Source organism: Nerophis ophidion, linkage group LG07, assembly GCF_033978795.1.
Source record: "Nerophis ophidion isolate RoL-2023_Sa linkage group LG07, RoL_Noph_v1.0, whole genome shotgun sequence".
NCBI classification, from domain to species: Eukaryota; Metazoa; Chordata; class Actinopteri; order Syngnathiformes; family Syngnathidae; genus Nerophis; species Nerophis ophidion.
In genome coordinates, this window is record NC_084617.1 from 33024198 (window position 1) to 33045393 (window position 21196).

Below are 21196 nucleotides of genomic sequence, written 5' to 3' on the forward strand. Positions count from 1 at the left end.
ATAATTGTAGACCTGCACCAGACTGGGAAGAGTGTATCTACAATAGGCAAGCAGCTTGGTGTGAAAAAATCAACTGTGGGAGCAATTATCAGTAAATAGAAGACATACAAGATCACTGATAAGCTCCCTCGATCTGGGGCTCCACGCAAGATCTCATCCCGTGGGGTCAAAATGATCATGAGAACGGTGAGCAAAAATCCCAGAACCACACGGGGGGACCTGGTGAATGACCTGCAAAGAGCTGGGACCAAAGTAACAAAGGTTACCATCAGTAACGCACTACGCTGACAGGGAATCAAATCCTGCAGTGCCAGACGTGTCCCTCTGCTTAAGCCAGTGCATGTCCAGGCCCGTCTGAAGTTTGCCAGAGAGCACATGGATGATACAGCAGAGGATTGGGAGAATGTCATGTGGTCAGATGAAACCAAAATAGAACTCTTTGGTATAAACTCAACTCGTTGTGTTTGGAGGAAGAATACTGAGTTTCATCTCAAGAACACAATACCTACTGTGAAGCATGGGTGTGGAAACATAATTTTTCAGGGCTGTTTTTCTGCTAAGGGGGCAGGACGATTGAGCCGTTGACCAAATACTTATTTTCCACCATAATTTACAAATAAATTATTTAAAATTCCAACAATGTGAATTCCTGGATTTTTTTCACATTCTGTCTCTCACAGTTGAAGTGTGCCTATGATGAAAATTACACACCTCTGTCATCATTTTAAGTGGGAGAACTTGCACAATCGGTGGCTGACTAAATACTTTTTTGCCCCACTGTATGTATAAAAAACACAACCCAAAAGTGTCCAGCACTGTGGTATGTAGCATGCAGCACTTGTCTGTTGTTTTTTTTCTCATAAACTCTTTTATAACTTTCTACAAATTATATATTTAAAGAACAACATTTTCATAACGTGCTAACGAGTACGAACAGTAGTTTTTAGAAATGTGTTATCAAAATATCCACAATGTACATAAAGTCAAGGCACTTTCTGTAATTGATCATTTAAGTTAAAGTTAAAGTTAAAGTACCAATGATTGTCACACACACACTAGGTGTGGTGAAATTTGTCCTCTGTATTTGACCCATCACCCTTGATCACCCCCTGGGAGGTGAGGGGAGCAGTGGGCAGCAGCGGGGGCCACGCCCGGGAATCATTTTTGGTGATTTAACCCCCAATTCCAACCCTTGATGCTGAGTGCCAAGCAGGGAGGTAGTGGGTCCCATTTTTATAGTCTTTGGTATGACTCGGCCGGGGTTTGAAACCATTAAGCCACTAAGAAAATGAAGGTTTTACTTTCAGAAATCGACATTTATGTATAAAAATGTGCTTGTCGCATAATAATGTTGACAAAAAATGATATGTTACCATCGTTTAGAAATATGACAAATGTGATCTATTGAATTGTGAATGGGGAGTACGAACAGTAGGTGGTGGTGTGCTCTCCCACGTCATTGCAAACCAAACGAAGAACTCTCGTCGTGGCGTCACTTCCGGGTATTTCCAGTCTGCACACAGCGGCTCACTTCTCTGAGCTCTTCTGAATCTTCTCAGCTTTTCCCCAGGAGCGTCACACGTTTTGTCGGCGCGTTGACAACTGTGGGATCGCTTAGCAAGGTAACGGTTGTGCTATTGTTCGCTGACATTATTAGCTAGGCTTAGGCCAGAGAAATGCAATCACGATTAAGTTGAGTGCACCTTGTTGTAGAAATGTCACACGACTCCAACTCTTTCGCTTTTGTAATGACGACCGATAATAAACTAGCTAACATGGCTAGGAACTAATAGCGCCTCCCAGCTGGACGGTGACGTCACTCTATGACGTCGGCCCTCACGTGCCGTGTGATCACATAGTACGACTTATTCTACTCTCCAGAATGAATACAATTCTCAAATGAATAATGTCGTGTTATTGTTTAGAGGCAAGGAAAACTACCAGAGGTGGCGTTTACAAAACGTTTACTGAACAGTTTGGTAGCGAGTCATACAACACAGCGTCTCAACAGCAGTCAGCTCATTTACATACTCTTCCGGGTACGTTCCCGGGCACGCACCTAATTCGCTCATACATGCACGATGTCATGACGTCAACGTTACCCATATAATGACATTACACCACACCCCCCTTACTAAGGTTTGAAAAGACCCTCCACTGTAACATCTTTTCAAATAGCCTGAACATACAAAACCCCAAATAGCATTAACTGTTTTCTTGGTTAAGTCTTAATCCCAAATCACACATATTACAAATCACATTTCTTCTTTTCCCCCAAATACAAAATACAAATTTCTATTTACCTTTTTTTTTTTTCACAGAAAAGGAATATCACCTCTTTTCTCTTATTTATTTGTTTAGTCAAAAGAAATAATAAACTTTTTTTTTGTTTTAGCAAGATAAAACTCATAGCATACTTGCAATTAACATAAGCATCAGCAGCATATCTCACATTTTAACAGAACATAACAAAATCGTATTCCCTTTGATTTTTTTTTTTTTCTCACAGGTCTAGTCTCTGTGGCTTTCTAACTTCTCTGCCCGACCTTGTTCTCACACCAGTAGGTGTGCTCTGACATGGCTCTGGTGGAGACAGAGTTTCTGGGCCTGCACTCGGAGGAATGTCCCCCTGCACAGGCTGAGTCTCATCCTGAGGCCCCGGCATAGGCACGAGATGTTGACGGTTCCTTCTTCGAGTCCCTTGTGGCCCACACACCAGATAGGATCGTGGACTGGGGTGTACGGAAGTCACTGTCCCTTGTGCCTCTGCGTTGGTATCCCCAGGTGTCAACTTTGTGAGGACTCTTGTTCTGTGTCTCTCATTGAAACATTTTGCATCCATCAGTCGCTTCTCCCGCTCCTTCTGCTGGAGGGCCAGCAGGTCCGGTGAAGCTGGCTGTAACTTCTCAGGAAGGATCGGTACGGTGGTGCGAATGCAGCGCCCCATGTGCAACTGGGCAGGGCTGTAGCCATTACTCAGAGGGGTGGCCCTGTAGGCCATTAGGGCTAGATATGGATCTTTGGCCTTTTTAATCAGGTTTTTAACCGTTTGGACAGCACGCTCTGCCTCAGCGTTGCCTTGTGGGTACTTAGGGCTGCTGGTCACGTGCAAAAATCCGTAGTCTGCTGCAAATTGTTTCATCTCCTGTCCAGAGAACTGCGGCCCATTATCAGAAATGAACTGAAAAGGAATCCCGTTACGTGAGAACATTGATTTCAGGTGAACTATCACATCTGCTGACCTAGATGGGCTGAGAAGAGCAATTTCCACATATCTGGAAAAATAATCCACCACTAGCAGATAGGTTTTCTCATTCAAGGTGAATAGATCTGCTCCTAGCTTTTGCCAGGGCCCATCTGGGAGTTTGGTTGGCAGCAGTGGTTCTCTCGGATTAACCCTTTCCTTGATGCAGTCTCTGCAGTTGAGCACTAGCTCTTTCATTTGGTTGCTCAGTCCAGGCCACCACACTGTTTGACGTGCGCGTTCTCTGCACTTAACCACCCCCTGATGTCCCTCATGTATCTTGTCAAGAACATCATTTCGCATATTAGCAGGTATCACTAACCTTGTGCCATGCAGGAGTAGTCCGTTATGCACGCTCAGGTGCGCTCTCTCATACCAGTAGTGTTTGACTGGGCCCTGTAACTGATGTCTGTCCGGCCAGCCTTCGACACAGTACTCCATGACCTGAGCACAGACACTGTCAGCACACAGCTGCTCCTTGAGTTCCGTCTGATATTTATCACTTGTGAGAAGATGTTCCATCACAGAGTCAACGTAGATGTTAGTATCTTCCATTAGGTCTTTGCTCTTTCCACATTGCTTTGGAGCGGGGCACGAGAGAGTGTGTCAGCAGTTGTGAGGCTCTTCCCCGGTGTGTATGACATTGTATAGGAGTACCTCATTAAGCGCATCCTGAATCTTTGAATTCTAGGTGGCAGCGTGTCCAGTGCCTGCCCACCCAGTAGACTCACAAGAGGTTTGTGGTCCGTTTCCAGTTCAAAATGTAGGCCCAGGATGAAGTCGCTAAATCTCTCACAGGCCCATGTCAGCGCTAATGCCTCCTTTTCCAGCTGCGCATATCGCTGCTCGGTGTCAGTCAGGGACCTGGAAGCATACGCTACAGGTGACCAAACCTCTCTGTCCTTCTGGAGCATCACTGTGCCTAGCCCATAGGACGAGGCATCGGCTGGTATTTTCAGTGGCTTTTTAGGGTCGTAGAGCTGGAGGACCGGTGTTGTGGAGAGCTCCTCTTTGAGGCTGCAGTAAGCCCTCTGCTGTTCATGACCCCAGCACCACTGATTCTTTTTGGACAGCAGATCTCTGAGTGCTTTATCCTTCTCAGCCAGGTTAGGTAAAAATTTCCCTAACTGGTTCACCATTCCCAGGAAACTTCTGAGCTCGCTAATGTTAGTAGGCTCTTTCATGTCCCGCACAGCTCTGGTTTTATCCGGGTCCGGCTTCATGCCGTCTGCTGATATGACGTAACCTAGGAACTTGATCTCTCTCTTTCCAAACTCACATTTTGACATGTTGAGTGTGACCCCTGCTTTCACTGCTCTCTCCAGTACAGCATGCGTCCTGGCGTCGTGCTGCTGCTTTGTAGCCCCCCAGACTAGAACATCGTCCATGTGACACACTACGCCTTCGAGGCTAGAAGTAACTTCAGTCACCATCATGTTCTGAAAGTGCTCTGGGGCAGAGGAGATGCCGAAAGGCAGGCGGTTGAAATGGTAACGCCCGAATGGCGTGATGAAGGTAGTATAGAGAGCTGATTCTTTGGCCAGGGGAATCTGCCAGAAACCCATGTTTGCGTCCAGCTTGGTGAAATAATGTGCTCCTGTGAGCATGCCTAGCGTTTGCTCTACAGAGGGAAGGATATATTTTTCTCGGCACACTGACACATTTAGTGGTGTCAAGTCCACGCAGATGCGAACTTCCTCTTTGTTCTTCTTTGGAGCCACCACCATACCGCAACACCAGTCTGTTGGTTCTTCAATGCGGCTGATGACCCTCAGATTTTCCATCCTCTCCAGCTCTTTTTTTTTACTTTGTCCATGAGTGGCAATGGGACTCGGCGCGGCACTTTAAGGGAAAACGGTATAGCGTCAGGCTTGAGTTTAATTGTGTACGGCTTCTGAACCAGCCCGAGCCCATCAAAGAGTTTAGGATAAGTCTGTTTTACTGACTCTTGATTTATAGCATCAACTCTGGCCACTAATTTGAGGCTTACTTAAGCTGGCCAGCTCAATAGTGCCACCTGTAGGCCTTTCACTACAAAAATCCTCTCTGTGATTTCCCTGTCTTTGTAAGAAAGTGTTTCTGTGGCTGACCCCAGAACAGTTAATTTAGCACCACCCGGCCCATAGAGTGGTTTAAGGGATTTTTCTAGCTCCCCCTTTCTGTGTGTAACGCTCTTATATACCTGCTCAGAAATGGCTGGGACATCTGCTCCGGTGTCTATTTTAAAGGACACTGTGCTGCCCCTTATGCTTATGTCAGCCATCCATGGGTCCTCTCCAGAGGCTACTACACCTAAAAACAGTCCATCCACATCTTCAGCAACTTCATGTACATTTTTGGTAGATCTGCACACCTTTCCAAAATGGCCACGTTTTCCACAGTTGTGGCAATCTGCACTTTTAGCTGGGCACTGTGACACTGGGTGAGAGGGTGATTTTCTACATTTTCCACATGCTTTATTTTCCGCTCTGTGCTGCAGAGATTTATCAGGTTTCCAGTTTTTGTTCTGTTCTTGAGTCTGATCTTTGTTTCTGAATTTGTTTTGTTTCCCCCTCTTAAAATGCATAGCATCCATGGCTGGCTTGCTGGCACTTAACTCTCTCAGATCAGGCTGTTGCCTCTTTATTTCTTCAGACTGCCTGGCCATTGTGATGGCTTTAACTAGAGTGAGGTCTTTATCCAGTTGCATTCTCTCTGACAGGGATGAATCTTTAAGACCCACTACTAGTCTGTCTCTTAATAGGTCGTCATGCAGATCCCCATATTCACAATTCTCTGCTAGAGCATACAGTGCTGTGATGAATGCGTCCACTGACTCTGAAGGCTGTTGTACTCTTTTGTTGAATTTGGCACGTTCATATATGACATTTTTCTTCGGGATAAAAAAACTTGCCAAATCCGTTTTTAACTGTAGCATATCGTTGTCGCTGCTCGGCTGTTAAATCAAGCCCTCGTAGCACGTCGTCAGCCTCATCCCCCATACAGTACACCAGTGTATTTACCTGGTTCGCTTCGGAGGAGGAGTTCAGGTTGCTCGCCAGTCTAAAACGTTCAAACCTCCTTATCCACTTCTCCCACTCGTGTGGCTTTGTGAAGTCGAAAGGCTCCGGTGGTTTGATGGTGAACGTTGCCGTCGTAGGTGCCGCTATCCCCGCCTGGGCTGCCCCTGCGTTCCCCCGCGGCTGCGGAGGTGCGACCCCCCCTTCCTGATCACTCATGCCGGCTTGTTGTGTGCGCGGTCCTCTGTCCAATAAAAAAAACACGTCCCGTCGCTCAAAGTAATCCCACTTCTGACACCATGTTGTGTTATTGTTTAGAGGCAAGGAAAACTACCAGAGGTGGCGTTTACAAAACGTTTACTGAACAGTTTGGTAGTGAGTCATACAACACAGCGTCTCAACAGCAGTCAGCTCATTTACATACTCTTCCGGGTACGTTCCCGGGCACGCACCTAATTCGCTCATACATGCATGATGTCATGACGTCAACGTTACCCATATAATGACATTACACCACAAATAATAGACCTGACGCTGATACATTTTGTGTATGCACAAACGTTCATGTCATTTCCAAAACAGAAAGTGCAAGATTGTCAGACACATTTTAAGTGTCGAATAAAAATGAGCTTCATAATAGGAAATCAAATAGTATTCGTCCTTCGCTATGTGGTAGGTTGCTACGGACGTTATTAAATTTTGTTGTTGACTATTTTATTCATACGGTGTTGATCTTGAAATGTTTGCCGCTGCATTTTGATGGTGTGGGCGTGTGGCACCAAATGGAGATGTTGACAAGCGGAGTAAGCACTCTTCATTCTCTAGCGGGTGACTTTTCAAATGATGCTACATATTAGCAGTAATGCTACATTTTGTAGCAAAGCATGTGCCGCATGCTTGACAAATTACGGTTGTCTGTTCAACATATTCCCACTTGAAGCCAAACCACCGCCAGACGATGGAACCCCTGCTGTTTTTCTTGGGAATTACTTCTTCCTTCATTCGCACCATCTTTTTCTCATATTACCACTCGCACGGCTCTGTTAGCATCATAGCTAATGTTACCCATGCTGCTACCTGTCTGCTCCACGAAGGCGTATACGTATGTGACATGTGACATATGTAAAAAAAGTGCGCTTGTCTGTGAGAAGGAGAGACAGGAACGAGCGAGAAGAGCCTGTAATGTAATGCTCGCATCTAAAAGCAACTGTGTGAGAATGTATACTCAAATATCATGATATAGTCATTTTCTGTATCGCACAGAGACAAACCTGCGATATATTGTGTATATCGATATATCGCCCAGTCCTATGACCAATATAAGTTTAAGACTAGATGTGACCAATCTAAGTCTAAGACTAAATGTGACCAGTCTAAGACAATATGTGACCAATCTAAGTCTAAGACTAGATGTGACCAATCTAAGTCTAAGACTAGATGTGACCAATCTAAGTCTAAGACTAAATGTGACCAGTCTAAGACAAGATGTGACCAATCTAAGTCTAAGAAGAGATGTGACCAATCTAAGTCTAAGAAGAGATGTGACCAATCTAAGTCTAAGACGAGATGTGACCAATCTAAGACTAAATTATATTACTTCATGGACCAATATCTCATTGGTCACACAAAGACACGCCATCTTCTTCACACTTGTCCAATCAGAAAGGATTGAATTTTAATTTTCCTGAAGGAATCAATAAATTACCATCTATCTATCTATCTATCTATCTATCTATCTATCTATGAACATGGAGCGTGATCCAAAGGGACCCAGGATGTCATAGCCATGGACTGACGATTGGTTGATTGGTTGATTGATTGATTGATTGATTGATTCATCCGCAGGAACCCAGGATGTCATAGTCATGGACTGACATGATTGATTGATTGATTGATTGATCAGGACTAGGGTTTTGGCGTCCAGATGGGGAACAGCGCGCTAAAGTCCCACCTGGAGATGTCCCAGAAGACGGGAGTGTTCCAGCTGACTGGACGAAGCCTTCAGGAGGTGAGAAAACTTCCGAGAACGTAGTGGAAATGTCATGTCTTGATTTGGGTCTTTTTGGGCTTCAGTTTCCTGAGGAGCTTCAACGGCTCACCTCCAACCTGAGAACTCTTGACCTGTCAAACAACAAACTGGAATCACTTCCCCCTTTCATAGGAAACTTTGCACAGCTCAGAAGTTTGACACTCAACTCCAACCGACTGGGTCAGTCACTCCCTCTTTGTGGTGTGGAACCATGGTCCGCCTCATGGTCCATGTGTTGTTTGTCCTCAGGCGGACTTCCCACCGAGATTGGAAATCTGAAGAAACTGGAGACTCTGAGTCTCAGCACCAACCGGATCCAACAGCTGCCTCCAACCTTGGACCACCTCAAAGCCCTGCGGACCCTCATTCTGGCAGGGAACCGTATCTCGGAGTTCCCCAAGGGACTGGGTGGCCTGAGACAGCTAGACCTGTTAGATTTGTCCCGGAACCAAATTCAGAGCGTCCCATCATACGTGTCGGAGCTGCAGGCCATTGAAATCAACCTCAACCAGAATCAGGTACCAGTGTCACACCATCACAAGGTGGTTCTAGTCACAAAAGGGAGAAGCAGCTAGCACACAATGAAGTCAAGTACCACAAGCAGGTAGCACACCATGAAGTCCAGATCCACAAGCAGGTAGCACACCATGAAGTCCAGAACCACAAGCAAGTAGCACACAATGAAGTCCAGAACCACAAATATGTAGCACACCATGAAGTCCATAACCGCAAGCAGGTAGCACACAATAAAGTCCAGAACCACAAGCAGGTAGCACAACATGAAGTCCAGAACCAGAAGCAAGTAGCACACAATGAAGTCCATCACAACCAGAACCACAAGCAGGTAGCACTCCATAAAGTCCAGAACCACAAACCGGTAGCACACCATAAAGTCCAGAACCACAAACAGGTAGCACATCATGATATCCAGAACCACAGGCAGGTAGCAAACCATGAAGTCAAGAACCACAAGCAGGTAGCACACCATGAAGTCCCGAACCACAAGCAGGTAGCACACCATGAAGTCCCGAACCACAAGCAGGTAGCACACCATAAAATCCAGAACCACAAGCAGGTAGCACACAATTGAAGTCTAAAACCACAAGCAGATAGCACACCATGAAGTCCAGAACCACAAACAGGTAGCACATCATGATATCCAGAACTACAAACATGTAGCACACCATGAAGTCCAGACCCACAAACAGGTAGCACACCATGAAGTCCCGAACCACAAGCAGGTAGCACACCATGAAGTCCCGAACCACAAGCAGGTAGCACACCATAAAATCCAGAACCACAAGCAGGTAGCACACAATTGAAGTCTAAAACCACAAGCAGATAGCACACCATGAAGTCCAGAACCACAAACAGGTAGCACATCATGATATCCAGAACCACAAACATGTAGCACACCATGAAGTCCAGACCCACAAACAGGTAGCACACCATGAAGTCCAGTACCACAAGCAGGTAGCACACCTTGAAGTCCAGACCCACAAACCGGTAGCACACCATGAAGTCCAGAACCACAAACAGGTAGCACGCCATGAAGTCCAGAACCACAAGTCAAGTGTTTCAGTTCTTTGGGTGTTGCTGGTCTTTCAGATCTCAGTGGTGGCAGAAGAAGTGTCGCGATGTCCTCGTCTTAAAGTCCTGCGAGTGGAAGAAAACTGTCTGGACTTGTCCTCCATTCCTTTGTCCATCCTCAGCCAGTCCCACGTGTCTCTCTTCTCTGTGGAGGGAAACCTCTTTGAGGTCAAGAGTCTGCGGGACCTGGACGGATACGACAAGGTGCTAATGTGCTAGCTAGGCTAACAAATATGGCAGATACCACAAGTTGCTAATGTGATAGCTAGGTTAACAAATATTACATGTACTATAAGGTGCTAATGTGATAGCTAGGCTGACAAATATTACAAATACGACAAGGTGTTAATTTGCTAACAAATATTACAGATACAACAAAATGCTAATGCGCTAGCTAGGCTGACAAACATTACAAATACGACAAGGTGCAAATAATGCGGGTTAGGGTTAGATTATAGGCTAGCTAATTTTCTAGCTAGGCTAATAATTATTATATGTAGCTAGAAATTTTGATGGGCCTGCTATCTGTGCCGTTAACCTTTGGCCCAGGATTGATTGAAGCTAAAAAGATGGTATAAGTGTTAACATAAAATGAGTTAGCGTCTCTTGTTAGTTAGCGATTCTGGACCACCATCCGCCGCCTCAGGAAAGGGAGCAGTGCAGTGTCAACACCGCGTATGGTGAGGATGGTGTTCTGCTGACCTCAACTGCGGATGTTGTGGATAGGTGGTAGGGAATACTTCGAAGACCTCCTCAATCCTACGAACTCATCTTCCTATGAGGAAGCAGTGCCTGGGGAATCTGTGATGGGCTCTCCTATTTCTGGGGCTGAAGTTGCCGGGGTAGTTAAAAAGCTCCTCGGTGGCAAGGCGGTGGATAAGACCCGCCCGGAGTTCTTTAAGGTTCTGGATGCTGTGGCGTTGTCTTGGTTGACAAGACTCTGCAACATTGCGTGGACATCGGGGGCAGTACCTCTGGTTTGGCAGACCTGGGTGGTGGTTCCTCTCTTTATGAAGGGGAACCAGAGGGTGTGTTCCAACTATCATGGGATCACACTCCTCAGCCTTCCTGGTAAGGTATATTCAGGTGTACAGGAGAGGAGGCTACACCGGATAGTCGTACATCAGATTCAGGAGGAACAGTTTGGTTTTCGTTCTGGTCGTGGAACTGTGGACCAGCTCTATACTCTCGGCAGGGTCCTTGAGGGTGCATAGGAGTTTACCCAACCAGTCTAAATGTGCTTTGTGGACTTGGAGAAGGCATTCGACTGTTAACCCCGGGAAGTCCTGTGGGGAGTGCTCAGAAGTATGGGATGTCGGACTGTCTGATTGTGGCGGTCCACTCCCTGTATGATCAGTGTCAGAGCTTGGTCTGCATCGCCGGCAGCAAGTCGGACCCGTTTTCAGTGAGGGTTGGACTCCGCCAAGGTTGCCCTTTGTCACCGATTCTGTTCATAACTTTTATGGACAGAATTTCTAGGCGCAGTCAGGGCTTTGAGGGGATCCGGTTTGGTGGCTGCAGGATTAGGTCTCTCCTTTTTGCAGATGATGTGGTCCTGATTGCTTCATCTGACCAACATCTTCAGCTCTCACTGGATCGGTTCACAGCCGAACGTGAAGCGACTGGGATGAGAATCAGCACCTCCAAATCCGAGTCCATGGTTCTCGTCTGGAAAAGGGTGAGGAATTATTTCCCCAAGTGGAGGAGTTAAAGTACCTCAGCGTATTGTTCACGAGTGCGGGAAGAGTGAACAGTGAGGTCGACAGGCGGACCGGTGCGGTTTCTTCAGTAATGCGGACGCTGTATCGATTCGTTGTGGTAAAGAAGGAGCCTAGCCGGAAGGCAAAGCTCTCAATTCACCGGTCGATCTACGTTCCCATCCTCACCTATGGTCATGAGCTTTAGGTTATGACCAAAAGGACAAGATCACGGGTACAAGCGGCTGAAATGAGCTTCCAACGCCGTGTAGCGGGGCTCTCCCTTAGAGATAAGGTGAGAAGCTCTGCCATCCGTGAGGAGCTCAAAGTAAAGCTGCTGCTCCTCCACATCAAGAGGAGCCAGATGAGTTGGTTTGGGCATCTGGACAGGATGCCACCTGAACGTCTCTCTCGGGAGGTGTTTCGGGCACGTCCGATCGGAAGGAGGCCACGGGGAAGACCCAGGACACGTTGGGAAGACTATGTCTCCCTGCTGGCCTGCTAATGCCTCGGGATCCCCCGGGAGCAGTTAGACAAAGTGGCTGGGAAGAGGGAAGTCTGGGTTTCCCTGCTTAGACTGCTGCCCCCGCGACTCGACCTCGGATAAGCGTAAGGAGATTGATGGATGGATGGATGGAGTTAGCGTCTTCTAAGATGGCGCCAAGTTTCAATGGCCATAAATTAAAAGGCTAGCGTAAAGGGTTAGCATGCTAACATATGTTAGCATAAATTCAGTTAATATACTTGTAAGATGCCACCAAGTTTCAAACCCATAAGTTAAAATGCTAGCATAAATTGCTAGCATGTTAACATCGGATACGTTAACATACTTCTAAGATGGTGCCAAGTATCAAAAGCTAAGATTTTAAGGTTTAAATTAAAATAGCAATAATGCTGGCATAAAACGTTAGCACGTTAACATAGGATAAGTTACCATGTTTCTAAGATGGCGCCAAGTATCAAAAGCCATGATTTTTAGGTTTAAATAAATTTAGCAATAATGCTGGCATACCTTAGCATACTTCTCAGATGGCGCTGTCACGCCAAATTTCTTCTCCCTACAAAAACCTTCCCCCGCCCCATTTACTTCCGGGGTCATGATTAATACAGACGTTTTGTTAACGCTATATTATAAACATATAACGCTATATTATAAACATATAACGCTATATTATAAAAATACAGACGTTTTGTTAACGCTATATTATAAAAAAAATTAAAAAACAATTAACAAACACAAGCTATGGGATGACATAAGAGGAAACGTGACCCCGGAAGTAAATGCGTCATACCATAGCTTGTGTTTGTAAATTGTTCTTTTTTTTTTTTATACTATAGCGTTAACAAAACGTCTGTATTTTTATAACATAGCGTTATATTTTTATAATATAGCGTTAACAAAACGTCTGTATTAATCATGACCCCGGAAGTAAATGGGGGGGGGGATTTGGCTTGACAGCGCCAAGTTATAATGTTAGCATAAAACATTAGCATGTTAACCGGATACGTTAATGAACTTCAAAGTATCAAAAGCTATGATTTTTAAATGCTAGCATGAAATGTTAGCATTCTCAAGTTGGCATGTAAACATTAGAGAAGTTAGCATTTGTCTAAGATGGTGCGAAGAATCAATTCCCAATCCATAGTTTTTATGGAATACAATTGGTTCAAATCCAAACATAAAAGGTTGGCATGCTAACGTAGGAAAAGTTGGCACACTTCACAGATGGCACCAAGGATCAAAATCTATATATTTTTTTGTTTTAACAAATACAATTAGTTCAAATCCTAGCATAAAATGTTAGCATGCGATCATGGGAAAGTTGGCACACTCGAACATTTAGGTGTAATGTCAATGTGGGGACAGTATGGTCACACTGTATTATTCCAAGTAGTACACAAGTACAAGTACTACTGTGGTACATCATGGTGTGACAGGATGTCTTCTCTCCTCAGTACATTGAGTATTATTATTATTATTGGCCTGCAAGTGCCCATTCACATGCTGCAAGACGCAGTCAATGGGTGCTTGCAACGCAAACAGCCCATATTGTTATTTCTCATACAGTGGGGCAAAAAAGTATTTAGTCAGCCACCGATTGTGCAAGTTCTCCCACTTAAAATGATGACAGAGGTCTGTTATTTTCAGCATAGGTACACTTCAACTGTAACTGACAGAATGTGAAAAAAAAAATCCGGGAATTCACATTGTAGGAATTTTAAAGAATTTATTTGTAAATTATGGTGGATAATAAGTATTTGGTCAGCCATTCAAAGCCCTCACTGATGGAAGGAGGTTTTGGCTCCAAATATCACAATTCATGGCCCCATTCATTCTTTCCTTAACATGGATTAGTCGTCCTGTCCCCTTAGCAGAAAAACAGCCCCAAGGCATGATGTTTCCATCCCCATGCTTCACAGTAGGTGTGGTGTTCTTGAGATGCAACTCAGTATTCTTCTTCCTCCAAACACGACAAGTTGAGTTTATACCAAAATGGATACATGGATGATGCAGCAGAGGATTGGGAGAATGTCATGTGATCAGATGAAACCAAAATATAACTTTTTGGTATAAACTCAACTCGTCGTGTTTGGAGGACGAAGAATACTGAGTTGCATCTCAAGAACACCATACCTACTGTGAAGCATGGGGGTGGAAACATCATGCTTTGGAGCTGTTTTTCTGCTAAGGGGACAGGACGATTGATCCGTGTTAAGGAAAGAATGAATGGGGCCATGTATCGTAAAATTTTGAGCCAAAACCTCCTTCCATCAGTGAGAGCTTTGAATGGTTGACCAAATACTTATTTTCCACCATAATTTACAAATAAATTCTTTAAAATCCTACATTGTGAATTCCTGGATATTTTTTTTCATATTCTGTCTCTCACTGTGAAGTGTACCTATGATGAAAATTACAGACCTCTGTCATAATTTCAAATGGGAAAACTTGCACAATCGGTGGCTGACTAAATACTTTTTAGCCCCACTGTACTTCAAACTTTATTATGGGACTGCTGCAATGCAAGCAGGCCCATATTGTTTTTGGTCATACTTCAAGCTTTATTATGGGACTGCTGCAATGCAAGCAGGCCCATATTGTTATTGGTCATACTTCAAGCTTTATTATGGGACTGCTGCAATGCAAGCAACCCATTCACATGCTGCAAGCAGCCGTGAATGGGTTGCTTGCATGTATATTGCATATTGTTATAGCTCATACTTCAAACTTGATTATTGAATTGCTTGTACCGCACGTTTCTCTTACCGCCACTACGAGACGAACCGGCCAGAGCACCCCCACATGTGTTATACCGCCGAAAAGGTCTCGTTTGCGCCGATGGGTAGAATTTAAATTGGGAACATTTTGTGTTACCATGGCAACGCTATTAACAAAAAATACAAAAACACCTTTTGTTGAATACAGGATGAACCGGCCAACGAACCGCCACATATGTTATACCGTTGGAATGGTCTCGTTTGCGCCGATGGGCCTCTCTTAAATTGGGCACATTTCAAGTTACCATGGTGATGCTATTCAAGAATAAATAAAAAAGTGGGCCATTTGAATAAGAATGTAACTTTTATAATGGGTAATTTTCCAGCACACCTGCTAGATGACCTCCTCTGGTAGCTCAGCCATTCTTTCATGTAGCTCGGTGCTTAACGTCTCATTTTGTTCACACACTTGTGTACTTTAAACCTGGCTAAAAGGTTTTAATGTCCAATGTTTGGTTTTGGCTGGATGGCCATCGGAGTGAGGCGAGCGCCATCGGCTCAGCCTTTCCCCATTAAAGCGGATGGCTCACACTGTAATTTACTAGAGGCTGTAAACCCAGAATATTTGCTTTTTTGGGGTGAACAAACTGTTGTCACGGCGACATCTTTTATGCCACTGTTATGTGTTTTGGTGAAGACATTGACACACTTGTCCTCTCTCAGAAAAAGTCACTTTTATGGAGCTCATGTGTCCCATGTGGCTTCTGCTGGGCCTCAAAGCCAAGAAAGTCAGCTAAATCTCTCAGAGGCCTAATGTTAAGATTGCAGCACCAAACAACACACAAATTATTATTTTCCTACTCACTCTAACTCGGCCATTTCTCCACTTATCGGAAATCTGAGAACACCGAAACGTTCCTCAAAGCCTTGAGGCGCTCACTGTTTTCACGAAAAGTTGATAGCTTTAAGCGTTTGCCAACAATTAGATATTGTTTGGCATGAAGTTTTTCTACAAATCCTCCATTACTTCCTGTCATTGCGTAATAGTAGCAGCCTCATCTAATAACATGAATTCCTCTGATGTCACGTGACAGCCCCCCCCCCGCAGCTATCTTAGTCTGTTACAGTGTTAACAGATCATATCTGTCGGAAAGGTCACGTTCGTGTCGACAGGCGTATCTTAAATTGGGAACATTTCCTGTTACCATGGCGACGCTATTTACAAATAAACAAAAACATGGAGTTAACAGTTCAATGGGCACACAACATCAATACATCAACAAATACTGCATTTTGGTATTTGTTCTTACCCAGTCATGTGCTAGCTTCCTAACGTTAGAGTGCTAGTATGCTAACATTAGCATGGCTACGTTTCCAGCTAATAATACACTTTTTGTGTGTAATTCTGCACACCATACACCTTACAGTAATATAACTTGTAATGTGACACATGTTAACTGCTAGCGTGCTAATGATAGCATGCTAACACGCTAACATCAAAGCGCTAACTTTTTGTTTGCAAATTTTACAATTTTTTTGGGTCTAATTCCGCAGCCATACACCTTACACTCTTACAAATTGGTATTTGAAACATGCTAACTGTATGCATGTTTATGTTAGTATGCTAACATTAACATGTTAGCTTTTGAGCTAATTTTTGAATGAGCTAGTTTTCCAAATGTTTACCCCAGAGTCATATAACTTGGTACGTGACACTTGTTAACTGTTAGAATGCTAGCATACTTGTGAGAACGTTAGCATGCTAGCTTTTTTTTGCTAGCGTATCTCATATTAGCATGCTAGCTTATCTGCTACATTCTATGTCAATTCCACCAAATACTGCATTTAGGTATTTTTTTCTTACCCAGTCATTTGCTAGCTTCGTAACATTAGCATTACATCGTTCCCAGCTGATATAACACTTTTTTATCTATTTTTGCAGGCATATACCTTAGAGCAGTGGTCCCCAACCACCGGGCTCGTTTGGTACCGGGTCGCAGAAGAATTTTTTATACATTTTTTATTTTATTTAAAATTTATCCCTTTCATGAAAAAGAAAAAAAGACCACAAATCTGCCCCCCCCCCTCCCCTATTTTCCCCCCGGCCGGGCCGCGGGACAAATTATCAAGCGTTGACCGGTCCGCAGCTACAAAAAGGATGGGGATAACTGCCTTAAAGTAATATAACTTGGAATGTGACACATGTTAAGAGTTAGCATGCTAGCACGCTAACATCAGAGTGATAACGTTTTTGCTAATTTACGCTTTTTTGTGTAATTCTGTAGTCATACACCTTACAGTCATAAAACTTGGTATTTGAAACATGCTAACTGAATGCATGTTTATGTTCGCATGCTAACATTAAAGTGGTAATTTTTTACGCTCATTTTGCAACCGTTTACTCTCGAGTCATATTAATTCGAATGTGACACTTGTTAACTGCTAGCATGATAATGTTAGCATGCCACCATACTATTATGAACATGCTACATTTTTAGCCAATGTTTTTATGCTGTATTTAGACCGCCATACACCTTGCAGTCATATAACTTGGTATGTGACACATGCTAACTGATAACATGTTAAAGTTAGCTTGCTAATATGCTAAAATTAGCATGCTAACTTTTTTGCGCTAGTTTTGCAACCGTTTACCCCAGAGTCATGTAGCTTGGTACGTGACACTTATAAACTGTCTGCATTCAAACAATAGCATGCTACCAAGCTAACTTAAGCATGCCAATTTTTTATTTCCAATTGTACTTTTTTTTTTTTTTTTAGAAAGAGCTAGGCCGAAAGGCAACGCTCTCAATTTACCGGTTAATCTACGTTCCCATCCTCACCTATGGTCATTAGATTTGGGTTATGGCCGAAAGGACAAGATCATGGGTACAAGCGGCCTAAATGAGTTTCCTCCGCCGGGTCGCGGGGCTCTCCCTTAGAGATAGGGTGAGAAGCTCTGCCATCCGGGAGGAGCTCAAAGTAAAGCCACTGCTCCTTCACATTGAGAGGAACCAGATGAGGTGGTTCGGGCATCTGGTCAGGATGCCACCCGAACGCCTCCCCAGGGAGGTATTTTGGGCACGTCCGGAAGACGCGTTGGGAAGACTATGTCTCCCGGCTGGCCTGGGAACGCCTCGGGATTCCCCTGGAAGAGCTGGACGAAGTGGCTGGGGAGAGGAAAGTCTGGGCTTCCCTGCTTAGACTGCTGCCTACGCGACCTGACCTCGGATAAGCGGAAGAAGATTGATGAATGGATGAATGTACAAAACCCGTTTCCATATGAGTTGGGAAATTGTGTTACATGTAAATATAAACGGACTACAATGAATTGCAAATGCTTTTCAACCCATATTCAATTGAATGCACTACAAAGACAAGATATTTGATGTTCAAACTCATAAACTTTAGATTTTTTTGGGCAAATAATAATTAACTTAGAATTTCATGGCTGCAAAATGTGCCAAAGTAGTTGGGAACGGGCATGTTCACCACTGTTACATAATATTTTCTTTTAACAACACTCAATAAACATTTGGGAACTGAGGAAACTTATTGTTGAAGCTTTGAAAATGGAATTCTTTCCCATTCTTGTTTTATGTAGAGCTTCAGTCGTTCAACAGTCCGGGGTCTCTGCTGTCGTATTTTACGCTTCATAATGCGCCACAAATTTTCGATGGGAGACAGGTCTGGACTGCAGGCAGGCCAGGAAAGTACCCGCACTCTTTTACTACAAAGCCATGGTGTTGTAACACGTGGCTTGGCATTGTTTTTTTAAATAAGCAGGGACGTCCATGATAACGTTGCTTGGATGACAACATATGTTGCTCCAAAACCTGTATGGACCTTTCAGCGTTAATGGTGCCGTCACAGATGTGTAAGTTACCCATGCCTTGGGCACTAATGCACCCCCATACCATCACAGATGCTGGCTTTTGAACTTTGCGCCTATAACAATCCGGATGGTTATCTTCCTCTTTGTTCTGGAGGACACCACGTCCACAGTTTCCAAATATAATTTGAAATGTGGACTCGTCAGACCACAGAACACTTTTCCACTTTGCATCAGTCCATCTGAGATGAGCTCGGGCCCAGCGAAGCCGGCGGCGTTCCTTGGTGTTGTTGATAAATGGGTTTTGCTTTGCATAGTAGAGTTTTAACTTGCACTTACAGATGTAGCGACCAACTGTAGTTACTGACAGTGGTTTTATGAAGTGTTCCTGAGCCCATGTAGTGATATCCTTTACACACTGATGTCGGTTTTTGATGCAGTACCACCTGAGGAATCAAGGTCCGTAATATCATCGCTTACGTGCAGTGATTTCTCCAGATTCTCTGAACCTTTTGATGATTTTACGGACTGTAGATGGTAAAATCCCTAAATACCTTGCAATAGCTCGTTGAGAAATGTTGTTCTAAATCTGTTCGACAATTTGCTTACAAATGGTGACCCTCGCCCCATCCTTGTTTGTGAATTACTTAGCATTTCATGGAAGCTGCTTTCATACCCAATCATGGCACCCACCTGTTCCCAATTAGCCTGCACACCTGTGGGATGTTCCAAATAAGTGTTTGATTAGCATTCCTCAACTTTATCAGTATTCATTGCCACCTTTCCCAACTTCTTTGTCACGTGTTGCTGGCATCAAATTCTAAAGTTAATGATTATTTGCAAAACAATTTTTTTTAATCAGTTTTAACTTCAAATATGTTGTCTTTGTAGCATATTCAACTGAATATGGGTTGAAAATGATTTGCAAATCATTGTCCATCCATTTTCTACCGCTTATTCCCTTTGGGGCCGTGGGGGGCGCTGGTGCTTATCTCAGCTACAATTGGGCGGAAGGCGGGGCCACCCTGGACAAGTCGCTACCTCATCGCAGGGCCAACACAGATAGACAGACAACATTCACACACTAGGGCCAATTTAGTGTTGCCAATCAACCTATCCCTAGGTGCATATATTTGGAAGTGGGAGGAAGCCGGAGTACCCGGTGAGAACCCACGCAGTCACGGGGAGAACATGCAAACTCCACACAGAAAGATCCCGAGCCCGGAATTGAATCCAGGACTACTCAGGACCTTCGTATTGTGAGGCAGACGCGCTTTATATTTACATCTAACACAATTTTCCAACTCATATGGAAACGGGAATTGTACTTTTTTTTCTTTGTATTTCGCAGCCATATACATTTGAGTCGTATAACTTGGCATATGAAACACGCCGACTGTTATCATGCTATCATTAGCACACATGCTATGTGTTATCATTGATGTGTAAACATGCTACTGTTTTAGGCCGATTCTGTGGCTCATTTTGTACAGTAACACTTAAAACTCCCGGATTCAGACACTTGGCACCATCTAATAAGTACGGCACAGATAGCAGGCCCATCAAAATATCCGCAGGAATCTAATTATTATAATTATTATTATTATTATGTCTTCTCTCCTCAGTACATGGAGTATTATTATTATTATCATTATGATGATGATGTCTTCTCTCCTCAGTACATTGAATGTTATAATTACTATTACCATTATGATGATGATGTCTTCTCTCCTCAGTACGTTGAATGTTATAATTATTATGATGGTGATGATGATGTCTTCTCTCCTCAGTACATGGAGCGTTTCACCGCCAACAGGAAGAAGTTTGCCTGAAAGCCACTTCCTGCGGACACAAGTGGGCGGGGCCAATGTTCTCCCAGCAGAAAGGAAACAGTGTCATCAGCTGACCTGTCATGGCGGCCCACGTTGCCATAGCGACGCGCTTGTTGCAGCCAGCAAAAACAGGAAATGAAGCAAGAAGCTATTAGACAGTTCATGTGGAAGATGATGTCATCATCTGACGCCAATGACATGAGAATGGAAGTAAGCCCCTCCCCTCCCACGTGCTAGCTTTGTCTTCACTGTCAAGCTAGCCACGGTAATAAATTAACTTTCAAAATAAAAGCATACATCTGAAGGAATAAAGTAGTTTATCTCGGACATAAAGGTTATTGCAAGTATTGTCTAGTTATTTTGGATATGAATATTATATGCATGAAGCAAAAGTATTTTATTCAAAATGTGACAAAGTTTGAATAAACGTCAGTTATGCTCCAAAGCATTTTATTTTGAAAGCGCTGGATCGCGCATCCGGTGTGGTGTGACGTCATCAATCTCGGCAAACACTTGCCTGCTCTCGGAGTTGGTTGAAGTTTCTTCGAAGCAGCGACCTTTTGTTTTTCTTGCTTTTCCCTTTTATTGGACGGCCGGAAGTCGGAGCCCAGCAAGCGCGTACATGTGCGCGTGTTCCAAGTGCTCTTTGTCCCCCGCGCGCGACCTGCACGGAACAACAACCACAACATGCTCGCGCGCGTTCAAGTTCTGGTCCTGGTTCTGCTCTGCTCGGACGGCTTGAGTGCTGGCGGTGAGT

At 44.1% G+C, this 21196-nt stretch overlaps 1 protein-coding gene across 2 annotated transcripts; it reads left to right on the forward strand.

Moving 5' to 3' along the window:
- Positions 1-1455: 1455 nt before the first annotated feature.
- lrrc57 (leucine rich repeat containing 57) lies at positions 1456-20884 on the forward strand. 2 transcript variants are annotated; one of them, XM_061906011.1, is made up of 6 exons: positions 1456-1622; positions 8089-8251; positions 8317-8452; positions 8522-8790; positions 9881-10066; positions 20398-20884. In XM_061906011.1, exons 2-6 carry the CDS (start codon positions 8168-8170, stop codon positions 20437-20439), a joined length of 717 nt encoding a protein of 238 aa, XP_061761995.1. In that variant the 5' UTR covers positions 1456-1622; positions 8089-8167; the 3' UTR covers positions 20440-20884. The 2 variants fall into 2 exon arrangements, with proteins under 2 accessions (XP_061761995.1, XP_061761996.1); XM_061906012.1 differs by having other exon boundaries at positions 1471-1622; positions 8147-8251.
- The last annotated feature ends 312 nt before the right edge of the window (positions 20885-21196 follow it).